This window comes from Pongo pygmaeus, chromosome 6 (genome assembly GCF_028885625.2).
Source record: "Pongo pygmaeus isolate AG05252 chromosome 6, NHGRI_mPonPyg2-v2.0_pri, whole genome shotgun sequence".
Taxonomy (NCBI): Eukaryota; Metazoa; Chordata; class Mammalia; order Primates; family Hominidae; genus Pongo; species Pongo pygmaeus.
The window spans coordinates 18,751,508-18,774,967 of record NC_072379.2 but is presented as its reverse complement, the minus strand read 5'-3'; the positions used below and the strand labels follow the sequence as shown (position 1 = coordinate 18,774,967).

General features: G+C 49.4%; 1 protein-coding gene across 1 annotated transcript in view; it reads right to left on the bottom strand.

The window, feature by feature from the left end:
- GALNT17 (polypeptide N-acetylgalactosaminyltransferase 17) overlaps nt 1–22,060 on the bottom strand; it is a 590,997-nt gene extending 568,937 nt beyond the window's left edge. Inside the window, exon 1 of the mRNA XM_054495494.2 lies at nt 20,733–22,060. Within this exon, the coding sequence (XP_054351469.1) occupies nt 20,733–20,970 (238 nt within the window). The 5' untranslated portion in view covers nt 20,971–22,060. The remainder of the gene's footprint in view (nt 1–20,732) is intronic.
- Between the last annotated feature and the right edge of the window lie 1,400 nt (nt 22,061–23,460).

Here is a 23,460-nt window from a genome sequence, read left to right as displayed (position 1 = left end):
GACTACAGGCGCCTGCCACCACGCCCGGCTAATTTTTGTATTTTTAGTAGAGACTGGGTTTCACCATGTTGGCCAGGCTGGTCTCAAACTCCTGACCTCAAATGATTTACCAGCCTCGGCCTCCCATAGTGCTGGAATTACCATGCCAGGGATTACGACTCCTGGCCTATAGATACATTTTTAAACCACCACTCCTAGGACAATTGTTTCTTATTCCTCTAGATTGAATTTTTCATGGCTTCCCAAGATGCAACTCTGACCAGTCCTCACCAGCCATTGTTTACATGAAAATAGACTCTCTTTCCATCATCGACTCTACCTTTCTGATCCATAGAATTACAGAACCTGAACACCCTTCCTATCTTGTCTAGATTTTACAGGGCAGAAAACTGAAGCCTGGAAAAGCCAAATGTCTTGTTCCAAAGAGCAGTATTGGTAATAACTGCCACCATGGCCATGTCAATAACATCATTCATCAACATTCTCCTATTACAGGTGCTCTTCCAGGTATGCTACAAATATCACCTTACACCGTCCTTATCATATTTATAGGAGTAGCTACTGTCTTCCAGATGAGTAAACTGAGGCTCATTGATGTTAGATGATTTTTTCCAAAGCCCCAGCTTTGGCTTGGCTTTGTAAAGTAGCCAAAGGGAAGTTTGAGATTCCTTCTGTCTAACTCCAAAGCCCTTGCTTCATCCATTGTCTGAAACCCCTGGAGATCAGCTGACTAGGGAGGTTGCTGGCATGGCCAGGGCTGCATCTCTGGCTCATCTCAAAGTCAATGCTGTCAAACTTTCTCTATGGAAGGTTAGCTTTCCAACAGAATTATCCCTGAGCGATACCTGTGAACTTACCCTCTAATGAAAATGTGAACTGGCCAGGCACGGTGGCTCACACCTGTAATCCTAGCACTTTGGGAGGCCGAGGCAGGTGGATCACCTGAGGTCAGGAGTTTGAGACCAGCCTGACCAACATGGTGAGACCCCGTCTCTACTAAAAATACAAAAATTAGCTGGGCATGGTGGCAGGCACCTGTAATCCTAGCTACTCAGGAGGCTGAGGCAGGTGAATCCCTTGAACCTGGGAGGCAGAGGTTGCACTGAGCAGAGATTGCACCATTGCACTCCAGCCTGGGCAACAAGAGCGAAACTCTATCTCACAAAAAATAAAAAGAAAATGTGAACCATTAACATTAGAGCCTATCTCATGGGGAAGAGGAAAAGTGGATCAGGATCCCCCGGGGCTGCGGGTTTTCAGAAGGCCCTGAAGTAAGGGCTGGAGCACCAAGCAATGATGCTAACTAGGGGAGAGGGACTGCAGATCAGTGACTAACTGCAGTTTTGCTAAGCTGAGATCTTGTAAAGAGGATGAGGATGAAGACATTAGACCAGTCTACTCCGCCCCTTGGGTCTGCATATACAAGACTCTTTCTTTTACTGTAAAAGAAAAAGCGTTTAATTCAAGCCACCCATTTGTAACTACTTTTTGGCTTTTGTTTTCCCTCCAAACTGCTTTCTGCAAGTAAAGACAGCCCAAGGATGCTTTTATCTTCCCGAGTGTTCACCTTCAGCTAATGAAAGAAAAGAAAAAACTCTTGAAAAGATATTTCGTGAGATTTGTGTATTTTATTAGTCATTTTATCCCCTTTCTTCAAGTTTCCTGGAATCAGTTCAATTGCAGGAAGGCGGGTAGGCAGGCAGAAAAAAAAAATTAAAGTGGATTTTAGAACGACACAGCAAATTAGCAAAGTTTTTAACATCATTAAAGAGCTCTTAAATATTCTTCCCCGAACTCCATTTTTATCTTGTGAATGCATTTCAGTAATTGCTCTAAAGGAAATTGTGGAACTTTGGCACAAACATAAATGTTTGCATGATTTAAAATTCAGTGGCAGCAAAGATCATGATTTTTGTAATTGCTAATGCTTAAACTAACCTTTTCAGTTTGTCTCATCTTGAAAAATGCCAGTTCCTTTCAGTAGAAACTGTAATAAAGACAATGCATATATTATTTAGTTGTTTATAATTGCAAACAACTTAGCCATATTTCAATACTTATCCCTCAGCTCCAAGAAGCAGCGTAAGTAGGGGATGATTATAATCATTCCATCATCCTGTAAATAGAGTACTGGTACACTGAGAAACAAGGCTATTTTCTTTTTTTTTTTTTTGAGACGGAGTCTTGCTCTGTTGCCCAGGCTGGAGTGAGTGGCGTGATCTCGGCTCACTGCAAGCTCTGCCTTCTGGGTTCCTGCCATTCTCCTGCCTCAGCCTCCCGAGTAGCTAGGACTACAGGCACCTGCCACCACGCCCAGCTAATTTTTTTGTATTTTTAGTAGAGACAAGAGTTTCACCGTGTTAGCCAGGATGGTCTCAATCTCCTGACCTCGTCATCTGCCTGCCTCGGCCTCCCAAACTGCTGGGACTACAGGCGTGAGCCACCGCGCCCAGCCAAGGCTATTTTCTTAAATCCAATAGCAGATCAAGCACAGAAGCTGACCTAGAAATAGGTGGCGTCCAATCCAATCATCTCACTGTCCCCCCACTTATTGTTTAAGATCAATCAATATTTGCTGATCATATGAATCAAGGGCAGAAAAGGAGAGTAGACAGCCTGGCCTGTCACTTAGGTAGTTACCTAACTGAATTAGTCCATAAATAACACTAGCTGCTATAACAGATAAGCTCCAAAATCTCAATGGCTGAACACAATGGTCCCACGCAGGAGATAGCAGGAGATGGCTGGAGAGCACAGTACTCTGCTCCACTTAGTCACTCAGAGACCAGGATGCTTCCTTTTTTTTTTTTTTTTTTTTTTTGAAGTCAGGGTCTCACTGTGTTGCCCAGGCTGGAGTGCAATGGTGTGATCACGGCACACTGCTCCCACTTCAACCTCCCATGTAGCTGGGACTACAGGCACACACTACCATGCCTGGCTAGGATCCTTCCATCTTATATGCCACCAAGAGGTGAACTCCAAGGCCACTGTTGAAAGGTAAAGAGAGAAGGCTGTAATCCCAGCGCTTTGGGAGGCCGAGGTGGGCAGATCACGAGGTCAGGAGATCGAGACCATCCTGGCTAACACAGTGAAACCTCGTCTCTACTAAAAATACAAAAAATTAGCTGGGTGTGGTGGCGGGCACCTGTAGTCCCAGTTACTCGGGAGGCTGAGGCAGGAGAATGGCGTGAACCTGGGAGGCGCAGCTTGCAGCGAGCCAAGATTGCGCCACTGCACTCCAGCCTGGGACACAGCAAGACTCCATCTCAAAAAAAAAAAAAAAGAGAGAAGGCATGAAGGACCCCACAGGAGTTTTTGTGGGCCAAGCCTGATCATAGCAAACATCACTTCCGTCTACCTCTCATTGCCCTGAACTCAATCACATGGTCCTATCTAACTGCAGGGGAGCCTGAAGATTAGCTCTGTGCCCAAGAGAAAAAAAAATTCCCTGGTGAACACAGCACTGCCTCTGCCACCCTAACTAGAGACCACGGTAGTTCAATGCCGCTTGATATTGACCTCTCTAATCCAGACCCTGGTATAATAGGTACCATAAGAAAAAAATATGCTCTTTCCCATTCAGGAACTCCAAACTAAAATTCTACACTGCACACTCAAACCTAGGTCTGTGGCACAGATCAGGATGGTGAACAGGAACGAGAAGGGTGCCCTCGAATCAAAGGAGTTACCTTCTCGACGCAAGAGAACTGCATCAGCCATTTGTATCAGCTTCCGAGAAGCATGTGCCTAAGCAATGACACACAACCTCTGAGGGCCCCTCCTCCAGCCCCCGACACATTTCCAGGGTCTGGGACCTCAGCTGGAAGGTGAAGCTCCTATGTAAGGCTTAGCATCCATTCAAAAATGACTGTCCCAAGATTATATAGATCTTGCCCAATTAAAGCCACCATGATACCAACACAATGGATGTGCAATCATAGGGAGGACACGGGGCAGAAGTCAAAGAACAAAACTTGCCAGAGGCTTGCTGAGAGTCGCCCAAATGAAGAAGAAATTAACAACGTGCACTTGTCAGCACTCCTGCTTTGTTGTGCTAATTTCCTTGCAAATATAAGCAAAGCCTTTTAATTAACTTAATATCAATTTCACTTTTCTCACATTTTGTTCTAATTATGGGCCGGATTTACAGCTCGCAAAGCATAATTTAGAGTCCTGGAATTAACAGCTTTACAACTTTACACAAGAGTGACTACTAACCTGGCTGAAGGAGGGTTCCCTGCAACCATCCAGACCCTGGTTGCCAGCATCCTTGTGCTCATCCTGGCACACGTTTCGCTCCCCCTACAGTCTTGGACCCAGCCACCAACCGCGCAAGACTCAATCCCACACCCAGGAGGCAGTGAGTACCAACTTCGCAAAGGAGACCCAGAATGGAGCAGCTGGTAGGTGTCTCTGGACAATTTGTTTATTTCCCTTAGTTTCATCTTCCTCACATGTAAAACAGATATAATAGTATAAATAGGTTTGATGTCGAATTAAGTTAACACAAAATACTTGATATGTGGTTGATGTTCAATAGAAATAGCTGTGCATTAGCCAGGCGTGGTGGTGCATGATTGTTGTCCCAGCTACTCGGGAGGATTGCTTGAGCTCTGAGTTTGAGAGCAGCCCGGGCAACACAGCAAGACTCCGTCTCCACAAAAAGATAGTTTATAAAATTAGCAGGGCATGTTGGCATGTACCTGGAGTTCCAGCTACTTGGGAGGCTTGAGCCCAGGAGTTTGAGGCTGCAGTGAGCCATGATGGTGCCACTGCACTCCAGCCTGGGAGACAGAGCAAGACCTTGTCTCAAAACAACAACAACAACAAAATCAAATAGTTGTGTATGGTTAACTATGGTATACATACATATATATATATATAAATACCATAATACTACTGTATTTCATCAAATGTAAGATGGCTTCAACTGTAAGATACACCATTTTTATGTACCCCTGAGGGGGAAAATATACGCTACCAATTAAATGATGACATGTCACTGATCATAAGATAACTCCCAATTTCAGAGATGTAAAAATGTCTTAACAGACAAAATACAATTATGTATGTATGTATGAATGCCCACAGCCTTCAGTATTCTAGTTAACTGAATTTCTAGTTGGCCAAGAATTTTGCTAAATTTTAATATTCAATGGAATGTATTAGGGGTAGAGAGGACACGGTAGACACTGCGGACTCACAATGCAAATGCTGTTCCCGTTCTCCTTCTCTTTTGCTACCACTGTACTTATTTTCTCTGGAAAGCAACTATTCTCTTGAAGCAAAGCTGGTCATCAGACTATATCCTGGCTCACATGTAGGAGCCTACCAGGTAGACGTCTGGAAAAGATTTTCTTTCCTGAGTAAACAATAAGAGCAGATGTGGCCACTGCTACAGGAATCCCTACCTGGTACAAAGATTCAATGGCTGGAACTGTGGCAGCCATCTTGTAACCACAAGGAAAAGACCAAAAGAAATATAATGACATGAGCTATGACACTATGATGCCAAAACAGTGCTAGCCACCACTATTTCTAGACTTGTGAAGTGAGAACAAATTACTTGCTGACAAATTAATTCCTAAATGACACAGACAGGGGTTTTTAAAAAATGAATGAAACCCATTCTCTTGGAAACTATTGGGCTGGCCATGCCAACAATTCATTTTGAGGAAAGACAGAGATGAACAAGGGCTAAAAGAAGATCCACTGAAAGTACCATAAGAGGTGAGAAGAAAGGACATTTAATCCTGACAAGGTAGTCAGGGGAGATTACAAGGAATGAAGGGCTTTTGAAATGGTCCTTGGGAGAGGCCTTGCGCAGTGGCTCATGCATGTAATCTCAGCACTTTGGGAGGCCAAGGCAGTGAATCACGAAGTCAGAAGTTTGAGACCAGCCTGGTCAACATAGTGAAACCTCGTCTCTACTAAAAGTACAAAAAATTAGCCGGGTGTGGTGGTGCACTCTTGTAGTCCCAGCTACCTGGGAGGCTGAGGCAGGAGAATCACTGGAACCTGGGAGGTGGAGGTTGTGGTGAGCTGAGATCATGCCACTGTACTCAAGCCTGGATGACAGAGTGAGACTCCATCTAAAAAAAAAAAAAGAAAAAAGAAATGGTCCTTGGAGAATGCACGAGATTTTAATAGGATGAATGTGATGGTTAATACTGAGTGTCAACCTGATTAGATTGAAGGATGCAAAATATTAATCCTGGGTGTGTCTGTGAGGGTGTTGTCAAAAGAGATTAACATTTGAGTCAGTGGGCTGGGGAAGGCAGATCCACCCTTAATCTGGATGGGCACCATCTAATCAGCTGCCAGCTGAATATAAAGCAGGCAGAAAAACATGAAAAGTTAGACTGGCCTAGTCTCCCAGCCTACTTCTTTCTCCCGTGCTGGATGCTTCCTGCCCTCGAACATCGGACTCCAAGTTCTTCAGTTTGGGGACTTGGACAGGCTCTCTTTGCTCCTGAAGCTTGCAGACAAGCCTACTGTGGGACCTTGTGATTGTGTAAGTTAATACTTAACAAACTCATCCCTCTAAAGAACCCTGACTAAATACAATGAGGGAAAGAGACGTTATTCATAATCTGAGAATTAAAGGACTCTACAGTCATACTCGTCTCATTTACAGATGCATAAACTTTGGTCCCTAGAAATAGAGTAAACCTAGAACCCTGGTCTCCCGAACCCAAATTCATGCTCTTTCACCAGGGAAGTATAGCACCTAACAAGCTGTGTGTAACTACAGGACATTCCTCAGTAAACGCTAATCACACATTAGCCATTGTGTCCGAGGCCAGGATGGAAGAAGTCCTTCTGGAACCCTGTTCCCCATTAACTGTCAGCACGCTGGTGTGTTGGTGTCTGAACGTGGTCGCCTGTAATTACGGCAGCAGTTTATTACTCATGCATGGCAAAGCTGAGACTCTGCAGTTAGCAACGACAGGAACATGATTAAAAGGGAAAACTTCTCTATCAGTGGCTCAGCCGATTGTCATCCACATGTCAGAGCAGTCTAAAGACCGGTGAGCAGCAATCACGAGGGGAGAGGAAGATCTTTCAGCCCCTGTGAGTCCTGCATTTATTCTAAGTGCTGTGGAAGGGAGGATGGCAGCGAGGGAGGGAGGGAGAAGGGAGGGAAGGCAGTGAGCACTCCCTCTCCCTGGACTTCTTCCCAGGGGCCACATGGGCACCATATCTCCAGACTGCACTGCCGATCGGGAGATAATTTATCTGCTTCTTTGTGGTCCCCTCCCCCTTCATCCTTCAAGCCAAAAGCCACCCATGGAGAGTTGGCTTCCCTGTAATTCTGGATTCCATCTCTTGTCCCTTAAGGAGCTGCTAGGAAGTCAGGTCTTGCCCCTGCAACATGATCTCTGAATCCAGAAGGAGTGAGAGGACCCGAGACTGGCACTGGCCTCAGCACATCCCAGTGGACTCAATTGTTGCAGCAGTCACAGCTGTGACAATCCCAGTAAGAAGTGGCCTGCGGTGGTGGCACCTGGGGAGGAACAAATCTCTGTGTCATTTGAGATCAGCAGTCATTCAGGGCGTGGGGAGCTGAGAGGAGATGGAATCTGGAGTCAGGCCACTCCATCCACCCGTCTCCACCGCCTCCAGAAGGATCCCTCCAGCCCAGCACAGCCCACCTACTCTTTGGCTCAGGGAGGTATAGAAAATGGAAAGGGACAGAAATATTCCTTTAAAAAAAAACCCATATTGGCCCCATACGGTGGCTCGTGCCTGTAATCCCAACACTTTGGGAGGCCAAGGCTGACGGAGCACTTGAGGTCAGGAGTTCGAGACCACCCTGGCCAAGATAGTGAAAACCAGTGTCTACTAAAAATACAAAAATTAGCGGGGTGTGGTGGCGGCCGCGTGTAATCCCAGTTACTCAGGAGGCTGAGGCAGGAGAATCACTTGAACCCAGGAGGTGAAGGTTGTAGTGAGCCAAGATCGTGCCACTGCACTCTGGCCTGGGCAACAAGTGAGACTCCTTCTCAAAAAATAAAAATAAACAAATAAAGAAACCCGTATGAACTTTATAAAATTAATCAGGGAAGAAGAGTGGGGAGAAATGAAAATAAACCAAGCTTGCAGCACATTCTGCGTTCATCACTAGGTCAGCTTGTTCTCTGACCTGCTTGCTCATGGTTGTTTGCTACCAATTGTCCTAGAATCATGTAGACCCTACTTTTATATATTTATTATTATGATTATAAATTTTAGAAACAGGGTCTCACTCTGTCACCCAGGCTGGAATGCAGTGGCACAATCATAGCTCACTGTAGTCTCCAACTCCTGGGCTCAAAAGAGATCCTCCCACCTCAGCCTCCCGAGTAGCTGGGGCTCCAGGTGTGCACCACCATGCCCAGCTAAGTTTTTAGTTCTTTTGTAGCTGGGACTCCAGGTGTGCACCACCATGCCCAGCTAGGTTTTTAGTTCTGTTGTAGCAATGGAGTCTCGCTTTGTTGCCAGGCTGCGATCTTATTACAAGATTATAATTCCCCTTAACTGCTCCATGGATAACAAGGTAAACATGAAGCGTTAAGTTTTCCCTTTGAGACACTCTTCCAGGTCCTGCACGCCAACGAAACTGCTGACATCGGCTGACCTGAAGAACCCCACAAGAAGCTGACTCACCAAAGAATGCAGTTTCCACATCCCGACAATTTCATCCCTCTTATGCCGACCAATCCATGACCCCAATTCTCCAGCCCCTTGTCCTCCATGATCCCTTAAAAACTCCAGCCCAGGCTGGGCACAGTGGCTCACACCTGTATTCCCAGCATTTTGGGAGGCTGAGGTGGGCAAATCACGAGGTCAGGAGATCAAAACCATCCTGGCTAACATGGTGAAACCCCATCTCTACTAAAAATACAAAAACATTAGCCTGGCATGGTGGTATGCACCCGTAGTCCCAGCTACTTGGGAGGTTGAGGCAGGAGAACTGCTTGAGTCCAGGAGGCAGAGGTTGCAGTGAACTGAAATCATGCCACTGCACTCCAGCCTGTGAAACAGAGTGAGACTCCATCAAAAACAAAACAAAACCCCAGCCCAGAACTCCTTCGGGAGACGGATTTGAGGGTCTCCTCCCATTTCCTCACTCTGTGCCCTGCAATCATTAAACTCTTTCTCTGCCACAAACCCTACTGTCTCGGTGTAATTGGTCAGTTACCGAGCAGTAGGCATATGAACCTATTGGTCCTGTAACACTTTTGGGACTTGACGTATACCTGGTAAAATTACAAATGTATCCTTCCAATTAGATGACAATGTCTAGATAGGTGTGACCTCTGTAACTCCTTGTACTCTTAGCATCTAAGCTGCCTCTTGCAGCAAGGAAGAGCTCACTAATGGATGTGAACAACCAATAATAATAATGATTATCAGGTTCTGGACATGCTGAGGGCCCAGCTAAGACCTGAGCCTGCATCCTATGGCACCAACGCCTGCCATGGTGGGACATTCCCCAGGAATAAGCTGATCCACCATCAGGGATTGCTGGTGGATGTCACGGATGACAAGGAGGTGAGGATACTCGGGGAGCTAACAAGGGGATTTCTGACGGACTCACCAGGCCAGATATGGAAGGACAGGAGCACAGGGAGCTAGAAACAGTGGTAGGGTTGGGGACTGGACCTCAATAAGGTGTAAGAGAAGTGGGAGCCTGAGAGAGGGCTCAGGTCAGAGATCCCCAAAGCTGTATCAGATTTTCCAAATGCAGCAATTCCAGATGTTGACTCTTAGTTCTGGATGTGATCGGAGTCACAGAGGGAGCAAATGACATGCAACTAAAATCACTCTGAGGTTCAGAGGCTGGGCTGAGTCCTGAACTCAGAGGAATAGCAGGGCCAGCCACGCCAGCAACACCAGCTCTCTATACCCACTGCTGCATGCTTTTTTTTTTTTTTTTTTTAAATAGAGATGGGGTCTCACTATGTTGCCCAGGCTGGTCTCGAACTCCCAGGCTCAAGTGATCCTCCCACCTTAGCCTCTCAAAGTGTTGGGATTACAGGTGTGAGTCACCGCGCCCCACCCTACTGCTGCATTCCAACCCACTCTCTCAATCATCCCCAGATGCACTAAGCCACAACATGACATCACATTAAGTCAACATAGTGACCTGGTCCAAACCAACCTGGGATCCAAAACCTGGCCCAGTCCAGCCTCCACCCAGTCCTCCTAACAAACTCCCCTTCACCAAGGAGCTCCCACCACACCTCCTCACTTACATGTCCCCACACACTATTCTGCTCATGCCATTCCCTTGCCAGGAATCCTGCAGATTCCTAGTTCTGGCTCTGACCACCTCTCAAGGGCATCCATTTCTTTTCTTTTTTTTTTTTTTTTTTTTTTTTTTGACACAGAGTCTCGCTCTGGAGTGCAGTGGTGGGATCTCATCTCACTGCAACCTCCACCTCCTGGGTTCAAGTGATTCTCCTGCCTCAGCCTCCCAAGTAACTGGGATGACAGGTGCCCACCACCACACCTGTCTAATTTTTGTACTTTTAGTAGAGACGGGGTTTCGCTGTGTTGGCCAGGCTGGTCTTGAACTCCTGACCTCAAGGGATCCACCCACCTCGGCCTCCCAAAGTGCTGGGATTACAGGCGTGAGCCACTGCACTCGGCCAAGAGCATCCATTTCTTCTGACTTGCTTTCACATCTTCCACAAGGTGGTCTCACTACCTCGCACTTATTGTGCATGCATAAAAATTTCTAAGTGTTCTTGTTTAAATTCAGCACTTACTGGCTAAGCACCTACCGTGCACCAGTTCAAGCCTCCTTACTTCCAGGCTCAGTGTAACATTCCTTTTTTTTTTTTTTTTTTTTTTTTTTGAGACAGAGTCTCGCCCTGTCGCCCAGGCTGGAATGCAGTGGCACAATCTCGGCTCATGGCAACCTCCGTCTCCCAGGTTCAAGTGATTGTCCTGCCTCAGCCTCCCAAGTAGCTGGGATTATAGGTATGTGCCACCAAGCCCGGCTAATTTTTGTATTTTTAGTAGAGACAAAGTTTCACCATGTTGGCCAGGCTGGTCTTGAACTCCTGACCTCAAGTGATCCACCCACTTCGGCCTCCCAAAGTGCTGGGATTACAGGTGTGAGCACCCAGCCAGTCTAATATTCTTTAGGGACCTGGCGCATCCCTGGTAAAGCCACAAAGATAATCTTCCCACTATTCCACAATTCCTAAGTAAGCATGATCTCTGCACCTCATTGTACTCTTAGCATCTAGCCTACGCCTCGCAGCAAGGAAGTGCTCACTAATAGATGTGAATGACCATCATGTTCTATAATTGGGTTTGTCAGAGACAGGCTGCCAATTCTTCTCCTAGGCATCAAAAGCCATCAGCCAAAGGCACCATCATTATAAGTAAGAGGAGGAGCAGGGGATGGGAGGAGAAGGAAGAAGGAAATGGAGTCTGGCTCAGATAAACACATGGAAGAGAGAAGGATCCAAAAGTAGTCCGAAGAGTCCAAGAAAGTTACAAGGAAAACGACCTCCTCTCACCTCGTTTGAGATTCACAAAGCAAATAACAATGACCATACTCTACTACGAAGCATTGCTAGCTGTCCATGTACCCATGCAAGAAATATCTCCTGAGGGCCCCGCATAGTGGCTCATTCCTGTAATCCCAGCACTATCGGAGGCTGAGGGAAGAGGATCACTTGAGGTCAGGCGTTCAAGACAGGGCTGGCCAACATGGTGAAACCCCATCTCTACTAAAAAAACACACACACACACACACACACACACACAAAGAGCCGAATGTGGTGGCTCATGCCTGAAATTCCAGCACTTTGGGAGACTGAGGCAGGAGGATCACTTGAGGTCAAGAATTCAAGACCAGGCTGGCCAATACGGTGAAACCCTGTCTCTACTTACACACACACACACACACACACACACACACACACAAATAGCCAGACGTGGTGGCACATACTTGTAATCCCAGCTACCAGGCAGGCTGAGGCAGGAGGATCACTTGAACCTGTGAGGCAGAGTTTGCAGTGAGCCAAGATCATGCCACTGCACTCCAGCCTGGGCGACAGAGTGAGACTCTGTTTCAAAAAAAAAAAAAAAAGGCAAGAAAGAAAGAAAAAGAAACATCTTCTGAGTACGTACCATGGCCCAGGGCTGCACTAAGTGCCTTGGGAATATGCTGAGAAACAGCACGCATGGCCCTTCCCATAAGTAGTTTGCATTCTCACAACTGCCGTGTGCTGGGTTTCATGCTTATGCTATACATTTTGAATTTCAATTCATCCTGACATATGACAGTCCCACTTTACACTTAAAAAGTGAAGGGACTTGCCCAAGGTCACAGACGTAATAAGTGACAGTGGAAATCAAACCCTGTCTTTTTTTTTTTTTTTTTTTTTTGAGACAGAGTCTTGCTCTGTCGCCCAGGCTACAGTGCAATGGCACAATCTCAGTTCACTGCAACCTCCGCCTCCCAGGTTCAAGTGATTCTCCTGCCTCAGCCCCCCGAGTAGCTGGGATTACAGGCGCTCGCCACCATGCCTGGCTATTTTTTGTATTTTTAGTAGAGACGGGGTTTCGCCATGTTGGCCAGGCTGGTCTTGAACTCCTGATCTCATGATCTACCTGCCCCGGCCTCCCAAAGTGCTGGGATTACAGGCGTGAGCCACCATGCCTGGCCCTGAGTCACCACACCTGGCCCTAAGTGTCCTTTTAATACACTGGTTTTGGGGGTTTTTTTTAGAGTTTGGGTCTTGCTCTGTCACCCAGGATGGATGGAGTGCAGTGGTGCAATCATGGCTCACTGCAGCCTCGAACTCCTAGGCTCAAGCGTTCCTCCCACCTCAGCCTGGGACCACGCTGGGACCATGGGCATGCACCACAATGTGTGGCTAATTTTTTATTTTTTGTAGAGAGAAGGCCTTGGTATGTTGCCCAAGCTAGTCTCAAACTCCCGGTCTCAAGCCATCCTTTCACCTTAGCCTCCCAAAATGCTGAGATTATAGGCATGAGCCACTGTGCCTGGTTCTTCTAATATATTCTTACAGACTCGCAGGTCATCTAATCTTAGGTTGTTTCTTCATTGGCCTTGGGCTTGGGTGTGCTCATGTTCCATCTTCCTGTGGTCACTCTCAGCTCTAAGTAATTACCGAGCTTTCTTCCTTTCCACACACTCCAGATTTGGCAACTGGCAAAGGTCAGGGCGGTTGGGTTTCTTCAGCGAGAATGACACTGGCTGCCTCTCCTGCTACCTCTGGGCTGGGCAGGCAGCAGCTGCCCACACTGGCAGGGTGCCCATCACACTCACCTGCCAACACAGATGTGCCTGCATCTGAGGGCTGTCCAAGAACAGGACTCCCTATTTCTTCAGGAGGGACCAGCTGCAACCAGACACCACGAGTCCTTGGAGGTAAAGGGACGGTGTGTCCCTCCAGCACCCAGGCCCTGGTCCTGGGACCAAGCCTTCCACAACCCAGGGCCTGCGTCTGTCCTCAATCCCTGTGGAATGTCTGTGTGCAGCAAATGAAGGCTTGAACTGCCCTGGTTTCCTTCTGATGTTCCCTGCAGTGACTGATTTTAATATGCACATGTGCCCTCTCTCTCCCTTCGCTCGTTCCTGCAGGAAATGGTGGTACCGTCCAGCATCTGTGGGCTGCAAGAAAGAAGAAATGTAACACCAGACCACTTCTGGCATTGATGAACAGAGATGCTTTCCAAATGCCATTCCTCTCTTTTCGTTTTTGGTTTTGGTGTTTGCTTTTTTGTTTGTTTTTGAGACAGAGTCTCGCTCTGTCGCCCAGGCCGAAGTGCAGTGGTGCGATCTCTGCTCACTGCAGCCTCTGCCTCCCAGGTTCAAGCGAATTCTCTTGCCTCAACCTCGAGTAGCTGGGATTACAGATGCCCGCCACCAAGCCTGGCTAATTTTTGTATTTTTAGTAGAGACGGGGTTTCACCATGTTGGTCAGGCTGGTCTGGAACTCCTGACCTGAAATGTTCTGCCCGCCTCGGCCTCCCAAAGTGCTGGGATGACAGGCATGAGCCACTGTGCCCGGCCACCATTCCTCGCTTTCTGACTCTACCTTGGAGACTTGTGAGAGCAAATCTCTCCCTCTGTCTCTCTGTGCCAACTCACTTTCCTTGCCTAGGGGTTCTGTTGGGTGGGTTGTGGTGTGCTGGGGCTATATAGGAGCGTTTTGGTTTCCTATCGCTCAGACTCCAACTTCAAGTGCCTTGAGTGGCTTGCGGGCAGAACTGGAAGAGGTAATTTTGACTTCTCTCCATTTCTACAAAGATTTTCAATTTCTTTAAGCAACTCCACTTCTATTCAATATCCTTCTGAAATCTAAATTTGGTACCTAAGTTGAATCGATTGCATTTCTTCTTATGACAGAGCTGCCCTGGGCTCACAAGGATACAGCTCTGATGTGCATCCTGCGTGGGGACTTTGAGGAGGGGAGAGGGTGTCTCTAAGGCTTGGAGCCTGCGAGGGGCAAGTGAACCTCCAGACCTCTCCATCTCTTTCCCCTTACTCATTAGGAAAGTGCTGGACTCCTGGGAGGAAGTACTCTGGTATTCCTGAACTTGGCTCTGCCCTTCCCTAGCTGTGTCACCCTGGAAAAGTCACATAGTATCTGTTTCTTACCTTTCTCACCTCTAAAATGAGAGAAATAAATAACTTCCTCAGAAGGTGACAGAAACATGATAGAAAGCCAAAAATCACGTACAGAAGAATTCTAACAAGAAATCCGTCTGTCCCTAGGTACACTTTCTTTTTTATTTTATTTATTTATTTGAGACCAAATCTTGTTCCGTCGCCCAGGCTGGAGTGCAGTGGTGCAATCTCAGCTCACCGCAACCTCCGCCTCCCAGGTTCAAGCGATTCTCCTGCCTCAGCCTCCAGAGTAGCTGGGATTACAGGCACCAGCCATCACGCCCTGCTAATTTTTGTATTTTTTTGTAGAGAAAGGGTCTCGCCATGTTGGCCAGACTGGTCTGGAACTCCTGGCCTTCAAGTGATCCACCCACCTTGGCCTCCCAAAAGTGCTGGGATTACAGGCGTGAGCCACTGTGCCTGGCCACTAGGTCCAGTTTCTTAATGCTTGTACAAAGCCAACAGGCCATCATGCAAAAATTTTTTAACACGGTATTGTCTCTGGTATAATTGTTTTAGATTTTCCATATTTTCTACAATAAATATGAATTAATTTTATATACAAAAAAGAATATGCAGTTGACCCCTTGAACAACAAGGGTCTCAACTGTGTGGGTCCACCTGTACACAGATTTTTTTCTTCCTCTGCCACCCCTGAGACAGCAAGACCAATCCTTCCTCCTCCTCCTCAGCCTACTCAATGTGAAGACGACCAGGATGAAGACCTTTACAATAATCCACTTCTACTCAATTAATAGTAAATATATTTTCTCTTCCACATGACTTTTTTTTTCTTTTGAACCAGAAGGCTGGAGAGCAGTAGCACAATCATAGCTCACTGTAGCCTCGAACTCCTAGGCTCAAAACATCCTCCCACCTCAGCCTCCTGAAGAGCTGGGACCACAGGTGTGCACCACCACGCCCTGCTGATTTTTGTAAAGATGAGGTCTTGCTATGTTGCCCAGGTTGGTCTAAAATTCCTGGCCTCAACTGATCTTCTCACCTCAGCTTCCCATAGTACAGGGATTGCAGGCATGAGCCAATGCGCCCTGCCCATACAATTTTCTTAATAACATTTCCTTTTCTTTAGCTTACTTTTTATAAGAATACAGTGTATAATACACACAACATAGAAAATAAGTGTTAATCAACTGCTTATGTTACCAGTAAGCCTTCTGGTCAACAGTAGGCTATTAATAGTTAAGTTTTGGGGGAGTCAAAAATTATACTTGGATTTTTGACTGTGCAAGCGTTGGCATCCCTAATCTCTGCATTGTTCAAGGCTTAACTACAAAGCCATATTCATGTTATGAAATCATACATTTAACGAAAACACGCTGAAACTTGCCTATTCCTAACCTGGCTCACTTCCGAGGGCCTCGAGGGATCTCGTCCCCTTCAGTCTGGAAGGTGAAGACTAGACGAGCCTCAAGATGGCGCAGGCAAGATGGCTTCCTCACACTCAGTCTCTCTAGCTGAGTCCTCCCAGCCCCCACCCCCTCCACATCCATCCAACCCAACCCAGACTTTACAGCCTTGAGGTTATTTCCTATCTGGCCATCATTTACCTCCTCAAACTAGCTCCCAACAACTTGATCAACCAATAAACCTTAAGTGCCCCATTAAGTGCAAGGGGCCGTGGTGTGCTGAGGGATGGCGGGTGGTATTAAAAGTCCAAAATGGCCGGGCGTGCTGGCTCACGCCTGTAATCCCAGCACTTTGGGAGGCCAAGGCGGGCAGATCACGAGGTCAGGAGATCGAGACCATCCTGGCTAACACGGTGAAACCCCGTCTCTACTAAAAATACAAAAAATTAGCTGGGCGTGGTGGTGGGCGCCTGTAGTCCCAGCTACTCAGGAGGCTGAGGCAGGAGAATGGCGCGAACCCGGGAGGCGGAGCTTGCAGTGAGCCAAGATGGAGCCACTGCGCTCCAGCCTGGGAGACAGAGCGAGACTCCGTCTCAAGGAAAAAAAAAAAATATCTAAAATATGGTTTCAGCCCTTAAAAGGCCTATAGTCAAGGCGCTGTGGCTCACACCTCTAATCCCAGCACTTTGGGAGGCCAAGGCCAGAGGTGGGGAGGGGGGTGAAAAGGAGGTGGGGGTGGGGATCACTTGAAACCAGCCCTGGCAATATGGCAGAACCCCATCTCTACAAAAAATACAAAAATTAGCAAGGCATGGTGGCACGTACTTGTAGTCCCTGCTACTAGGGAGGCTGAGGTGGGAAGATCACTTGAGCCTGGGAAGTAGAGGTTGCAATGAGCTATGATTGCATCACTGCACTCCAGCCTGAGTGACAGAGTGAGACTCTGACTCAAAAAAAAAAAAAAAAAAGCAGCAGCAGCATACAGGCAGGGCACGGTGGCTCACACACCTGTAATCCCAGCACTTTGGGAGGCCGAAACGGGTGGATCACTTGAGGTGAGGAACTCAACACCAGCCTGGCCAACATGGCGAAACCCCGTCTCTACTAAAAATACAAAAATTAGCCGGGCATGGTGGCGGGTGCCTGTAGTCCCAGCTACTCGGGAGCCGAGGCAGGAAAGTCACTTGAACCCAGGAAGCAGAGACTGCAGCAAGCAGAGATCACACCACTGCACTCCAGCCTGGTGACACAGCGAGATTCCATCTCAAAAAAAAAGAAGAGGAAGCCCGGAGGAGGTAGAGCCCTCCATAAATCCCACCTGCTTGGACTTCACAGGAGTCCATGGGAAAGATTTAAGAAACTTGAGCAACCTTTAAAATGCCTGGCTTCCACTCTGTACCAAGTGGCCTTGGCCCTCTTACATGCACAGTGCACTGGCTCTAACAGCCTCTCCATTAATTCCAAGGGAATAAAGAACATTAAGGTCAAGGTTTCCTTCTCCACCCTCCAGAGCAATGAATGAAGACCGGCTGCAGAGCAACAGAGCATGTGTCTCCCCAGGCACTAGGAGCCCTTTGCCTTCTTGCAGCAGCCTCCCACTGCAGCAGGCAGAGGGCATCAACAGATGGGACACGCATTACCCAAATCAAGCACCAGCAGAGGATGAAGGTGCTTGAGGGGCCAGGTGGAGAGAGAGGAAGAGCCCCCTATATTTCACAATTTTTCCCTGCTCTTTTTCTGCAGGCTTCATGTCACTGCAAATGACACTAGGCAGTCAGGATGATAACATCTGCCCAGTCACAGCTTGCATTCTTAGCTTGCCCAGGAAAAGCTCTCAACTTGGCCTTGCTGCCAACTTGCAAGTCCAGAAAACTCAGCCTTCCCATCCCACAGCACCTGACTCCACCAGTCCGGGAACTGTTTACAGGGCAGAAGGCCACAGAGAAGGAAGCCAGACGCCAGCCGATCTGAAGCAAGCTCTCAGCTTAAGTCCCCAAAATGAGCTGGCTTTGGAGGTTGGATGGGTTTTCTACCTTTACTCTGCTTGATGCAGGCAGCAGAGTATCGGGCCGTGGGTCAAGGGCCCTGTCCCAAGTTTGTTAGAGAGGCAAATTCTCAGGCCCCACCCCAGACCTGGGCGGGAGGCCCAGAAATCTGTCTTAAAGGGCTCTTCAGATGCACATGCTGAAGATCGAGACACTGGTGCAGGAGCTAAGAACCTCCATTGTGGAGCCTGACATTCCAGGTTCGATTCCGAGCTCTGACACTCACTAGCTGGGTGACTGTGAGGAAGTTGTTAAGGCGGGTGTCAGAGCACCCATCTCGCAAGTCATTGTAAAGATTCAATGGGTTCATGTATGTCTGTGGCAAGTAGAAAGTAGCCTCCTAACCTCCCTTCACCTAGTTTTCTCATTTCTCAACTGGGGATAGGTGGAGCCTCTCTGGACAGATGTGAACATACAGTGACATAATGCACTTGTAATGTCTTTGCACACATTTGGCATACGGCAAGAATTCCATCAGTTATTATTATAGAATTTTATTATTCCTATGAGGGAAGTTGGGGTACAGCTATATAATATTTAATGCTCCTAATTGAAACTAATACTGGGGCCAGGCATGGTAGTTCACGCCTGTCATCCCAACACTTTGGGAGGCCCAGGCAGGAGGATTGCTTGAAGCCAGGAATTCGAGACCAGCCTGGACAACCTAGCAAGACCCTGTCTCTACAAAAAATTAAAAAATTAGCAGGGCATGGTGATGCACACTTGTAGACCCAGCTACTTGGGAGGCTGAGGCCAGAGAATGGCTTGAGCCCAGGAGTTCGAAGCTGCAGTGAGCTATGATTGCACCACTGCACTCCAGCCAGGGTGACAGAGCGAGAAGACCCTGTCTCAAAAAAAAAAAAAAAAAGGAAAACATAAAACAAAGAAAGAAACTGATACTAAAATAACCTGTGTCCCTGAGAAAAGCCTGATGAGTGAGGGAAACCAGGTTATCCTTTGAAGTTCCTATGGGTGTGTCTACGGTAGGAATCTATCCCAAATTATATGGCCACCCCATAAGTTTCTGATTCCTCCAGAAATGAACTATGGGTTTTTGTCGCATTCTGTGCCATATTTCTGACACCTGAGAGAAGAGCTTCTGCATAACTTCCGTGGGCTACCCTGACAGTCAGGCCATATACCCTGCAAGTTCAAGGCATCCCCTGGATACCTGTCAAATGGCTTCGAGAAGACCGCAGCATCCTTTCACCTGCTCAGAGATCTGACCACCCCTCTCCCTCCATCCCATCCCTCCCCCAGGACCCAGCAGGGACCTTTGGTGAGCCTGAAAAGAGCCATTTGCCATCCTCCTTCTCCCTGCCCTTTGCCACCACAGTGAAGACAGCTGAGATCCTCCAATGTGAGAAGGTATATGTCTGTATTTGCAATTCCACATATTTCTGTTTTCAACAAACCTAATACTCCTCTCACTTAGGGGAAAACCATGGATAGAAGTTTGTGCCTAAGAGGTCAAGCGCACAGGCTCTGTGGTCAACCAGACACAGGGTTCTGACTCCAAACTCTATTATTATTCCGATTACAGTGGTTTGGGGCGCAGTTATATCTTATTTAACACAGGGCAACTTAGTTAACCTCCCCTCGCTTCGTTTTCTCATTTCCCCTCTGGGGATGGGTGGAGCCTCGCTGGACAGATGTGAACATACAGTGAGATAATGTACTTGTAATGTCTTTGCACGCATCTGGCACACAGCAAGAATTCCATCAGTTATTATTATCACGATCTTCGTGATTATCTGCAGTTCGTTTGAGAACATGAGCTACAAGCTCAGAAAGGGAGGAGGTAGTCTGTACCTAAGTACGTATCTGCCTTGGATAACCCCACGCGTCCTGGAAACCTGCCTGTACTCAGGTAGGTAACACTCACTCTGACGTTGGGGACAGCTAGCGTCCAATGACCTGGCCCAGGTGTGACGAGAGCACATAAAAAGTCTCCCTCTTCTCCTGAAGTACTGAGCACAACATTTTAGATGGGACAGATTCTGACAATTGTCACTAATGGGATGCCGCATCTCTCTTTGCTACATTCTGGAAACTTCCCAGGCCCACCCTGAGCTTTAACAATTGCCCCTCCGCAGCCCCCAAGGAGAAACACAGGCGGCAGGAACGGAGGAGTCCTCATTCTTAGCTGAGCAGCTCGCCTCATAGAGAGATAACATATTCCTCCGATATACTACCTAAGCGCATTAGCTCCGCGACCTGGGGCCTTGACTTTGTCTGCAGATATCTAAGCCCTCCAATCTCCCAGGCTCCCTACTGGTACCCCACCAAACGCTGGGCTCTAAGACTATTTCCTCCTACACGTCTGCCCGCGCGCCTCCAGTCCCATTTGGCCGCTCCACTAGTTTCTGCGCTCGGGCTAGAGTCGCCAGGGAATGATTTCCAGTCCGCACGCAGGGACCGGGAGCCAACCGTACTGACATGTTTCCAGGATAAAACCAAATTTGCAGGTGGGGCACAGAAAAGAATCAGGCAAGTTGTTCTTTCCAGCAGCCCCGGCCATCTGCCCGAAACGGGGCAGGAAGGGTAAGAAGGAGCGCGCGGGAGCCAGGATGTGCCGGCTCCCAGGCACAGCGCGCAGCGCGCAGGGACCCTGGGACTCACCCTGTGCCTGGCCCGCCCGCGCCGAGCCCCGGAGGCGCCGGCGTGCGTCCTTACCATTCAGCTGCCGGTACACGATGTCCTCCAGCAGCGACAGGCGCTTCAGGACCGCATCCTGGATGGGGCTGGCGCTGTGCGCGCTGAGGTTGGCCACCTCTGCGCGCGGCCGGATCTCGTGGAAGGCGTCTCCGCTGCGCACCGCTATGGGCCGGCACTTGGCCAGGAAGAGCACGAAGCCGGCTACCGCGATCAAGTTCAACACCAACAACACTTTGACTCTTCTCAGTGAAGCCATCAAACAGCCCGGCCGGCCCTCGCCCCGGACCCGCGCCCCCTCGGGCTCCGGCGAGGCGCGGGGCAGCCAGGGGCCGTGCAAGCCTCACACACCAGACGGCCGGCAGGGATCCAAGCCCCTGCCCGCCCCACTTCAAGGATGTTCGGGCGGTGGAGACGGCTGGGAGGTCGGGTTGGTGGTGGGGAGAACGGAATCGCTCACATGGAAGTCCTCGCTCTGCAGAAGTGCTCCCCGAGACGCCTGCTCAGTCCACGGCGCACAGCCCCTTCCAGGCGTCTCGGCGAAAGGCCAGGGACTTGGGGGTTTCTCTTCTGCACCAGCAAGTGGTTCGCCTCTGGACCTCCAGCCGCCGGCGCCGCGGACTCCGAGGCCGGCAGGCGGGGCTGCCCGGGAGGCGCACACGGAGCGGCGCGCAGGTGCCGGGCTCAGGGATCGCCGCTCGCCCACGGCGGAGCGCGCCGCGCCTGGGGCCGCACAGCCTCCACCCTGGCCCGCAGGCGGCCGTCGCGGCGCGCCACCCGCGCTCTTCAGCGGAGGACCCGCTCCCCCGGGCGGGCGCCTTTGTTCCGCTCACCGACCCGCTCCATCGCGCCGGGCAGAGGGGAAGCCCGCTCGGGGCGCCCGCATCCTCCAGGCTCCGCAGTCACGCTCAAGTCTCAATTACTCTCAAAGTGGGGGCAGCACTAGGGGGCGGGCGCTGGGCCGAGCGCTACGTCCTCTCCGCCCCCCGCGCGGGGTCCACCCCACCCCGCCGGCAAACTCACCAGCGCGCACAGCGCCGCCGGCTCCCGGACACGTTCCAAGCCCCCAAACCGCGCCGAGAACCTTCGGGGCCTTCAGGGCACACCGGCCTGTCTCGGAGCTGGCGCGTCGAGAGGCTGGCGGGAAGGAGTCGGACCTCAAAAGTCACAGCAGTTCTCTACCCCCTCCCAAAACGTCGCGGGCAGCGCGGCCCGGAGGTACGCGCGCCGAATCACCCTCCGCTCGCCAGATCCGGCCGCGCGGCTCGTCCCGCGCCTCCCGGGAGCCAAACGCCGAGTCTCCCAATTGGCGGACGCAGTGACACCGCCGCTGCGGCACCTAAAGCCACACAGCCCGGGAGCTGAGGAGCCCGGAGAGGACGCGCAGGTGGCGGCGGAGGGCGGGGCGCGGCCCGAGGGGAGCGGCGGCGGCGCCAGCTCCTCCTCCGCCGTCCCTCGCCACCCCGTCCCCGAGAGGCTGTCGGCCGCCGCCGCCGCCCGCAGGCTGCCGAGCGCACAGCTCCCCGGCTCGCCGACTCGTGCGCGCGCACCCGGGCAGGGCGGGGGCGCCTGGAGAGTGGGGACCGCGCGGGATGGACGCAGTCAAGGCATGCTGGCTGCGGCCGGCGCTGGAGGGACCCTTTAGTTCTCAGTACTTCCGAGCGGGCGGGTTCGTTCCATCCCGGTTGGCGATGAAGACATCCTTTTCTGTGTGCTCGCGGCTCCGCGCTGCGTGGCCAGGAATGGCTAGAGGGAAAATCTGGCCTGGAGGCTCGGATTCTGAGACTTTCGGAGCCAGGCCGGGCGTGAGCGGGCTTGGGGGGATTCTCTGCGTGCGAGAATTCTAACCTACCCAGTCACTGCTTCTAGGCCCACCCACTGCTCTGTTCAAATTTTATTATAAGAAGCATATTCATTTGGCTCCTGGTTTTCCACTACCTCTTCCTCTTCCCAAACAAAACCCAGGAACTCGAAATACTGGAATTCGAACCCCCCGCCCCCCCCGCCGGTTGATCCATTTAATTCCTTGGGTCTAAAATAGAAATCAGGCCGCCAACTAATGAAAATCGGGCAGCAAAGCTAAATGGAGCTGGTCGTTTTCCCCTCATCATTTTGATCTCATTAAAGTTTTTGTTTTTGTTTTTGCGGTTGTTTTGGTTTTTTCTGGGGCTTGGTTTCTTGTTTTGTTTTTGCTTATGTATTATTTTAAGTTTTGATTTTTAACATAGAAATGTATATGCAAAAAAAATTGTCTTTTTATTTCATTCCCTTGGAACTCTGTGCCTGGGTGCAGTCGGATCCTCAGGGCACATGCTTTGTATAATCTACCTGAAAGTGGACACAAAACAGTTAAAAAGGCACAAGGGATGATTTTTAGCCACACATGTTAGGCAAGAGAGAGGCTGTGTGGGAAGAAACTTGGGTTACTGAGCATCTCATGGAGTATCCAGTTGAGTTGGGTGTTATTATAACCACACTACAGATGGAGCTAGCACAATCAATGGAAGCTTCTGCAAAAATAATTTTTGAACATTCACTCAGCCGCAGGACTGAAGCCAGGGAGGCTGAGGCATTGGGCTAGGGTGCCCAAGCAGCAGTAAGTGGCTCTAAGTACATGCTTGAGGCTGACTCTCAAGCGTGTGCGTATTTGGGAGTGGGAGACAGGAAACAAAAGTAAAGGAAACAGCCTCAGAGTAATCGAGAAGTTTCCAGGCAAATTTCAATTTCAGAGAGATTTCTGTGCTTTCTC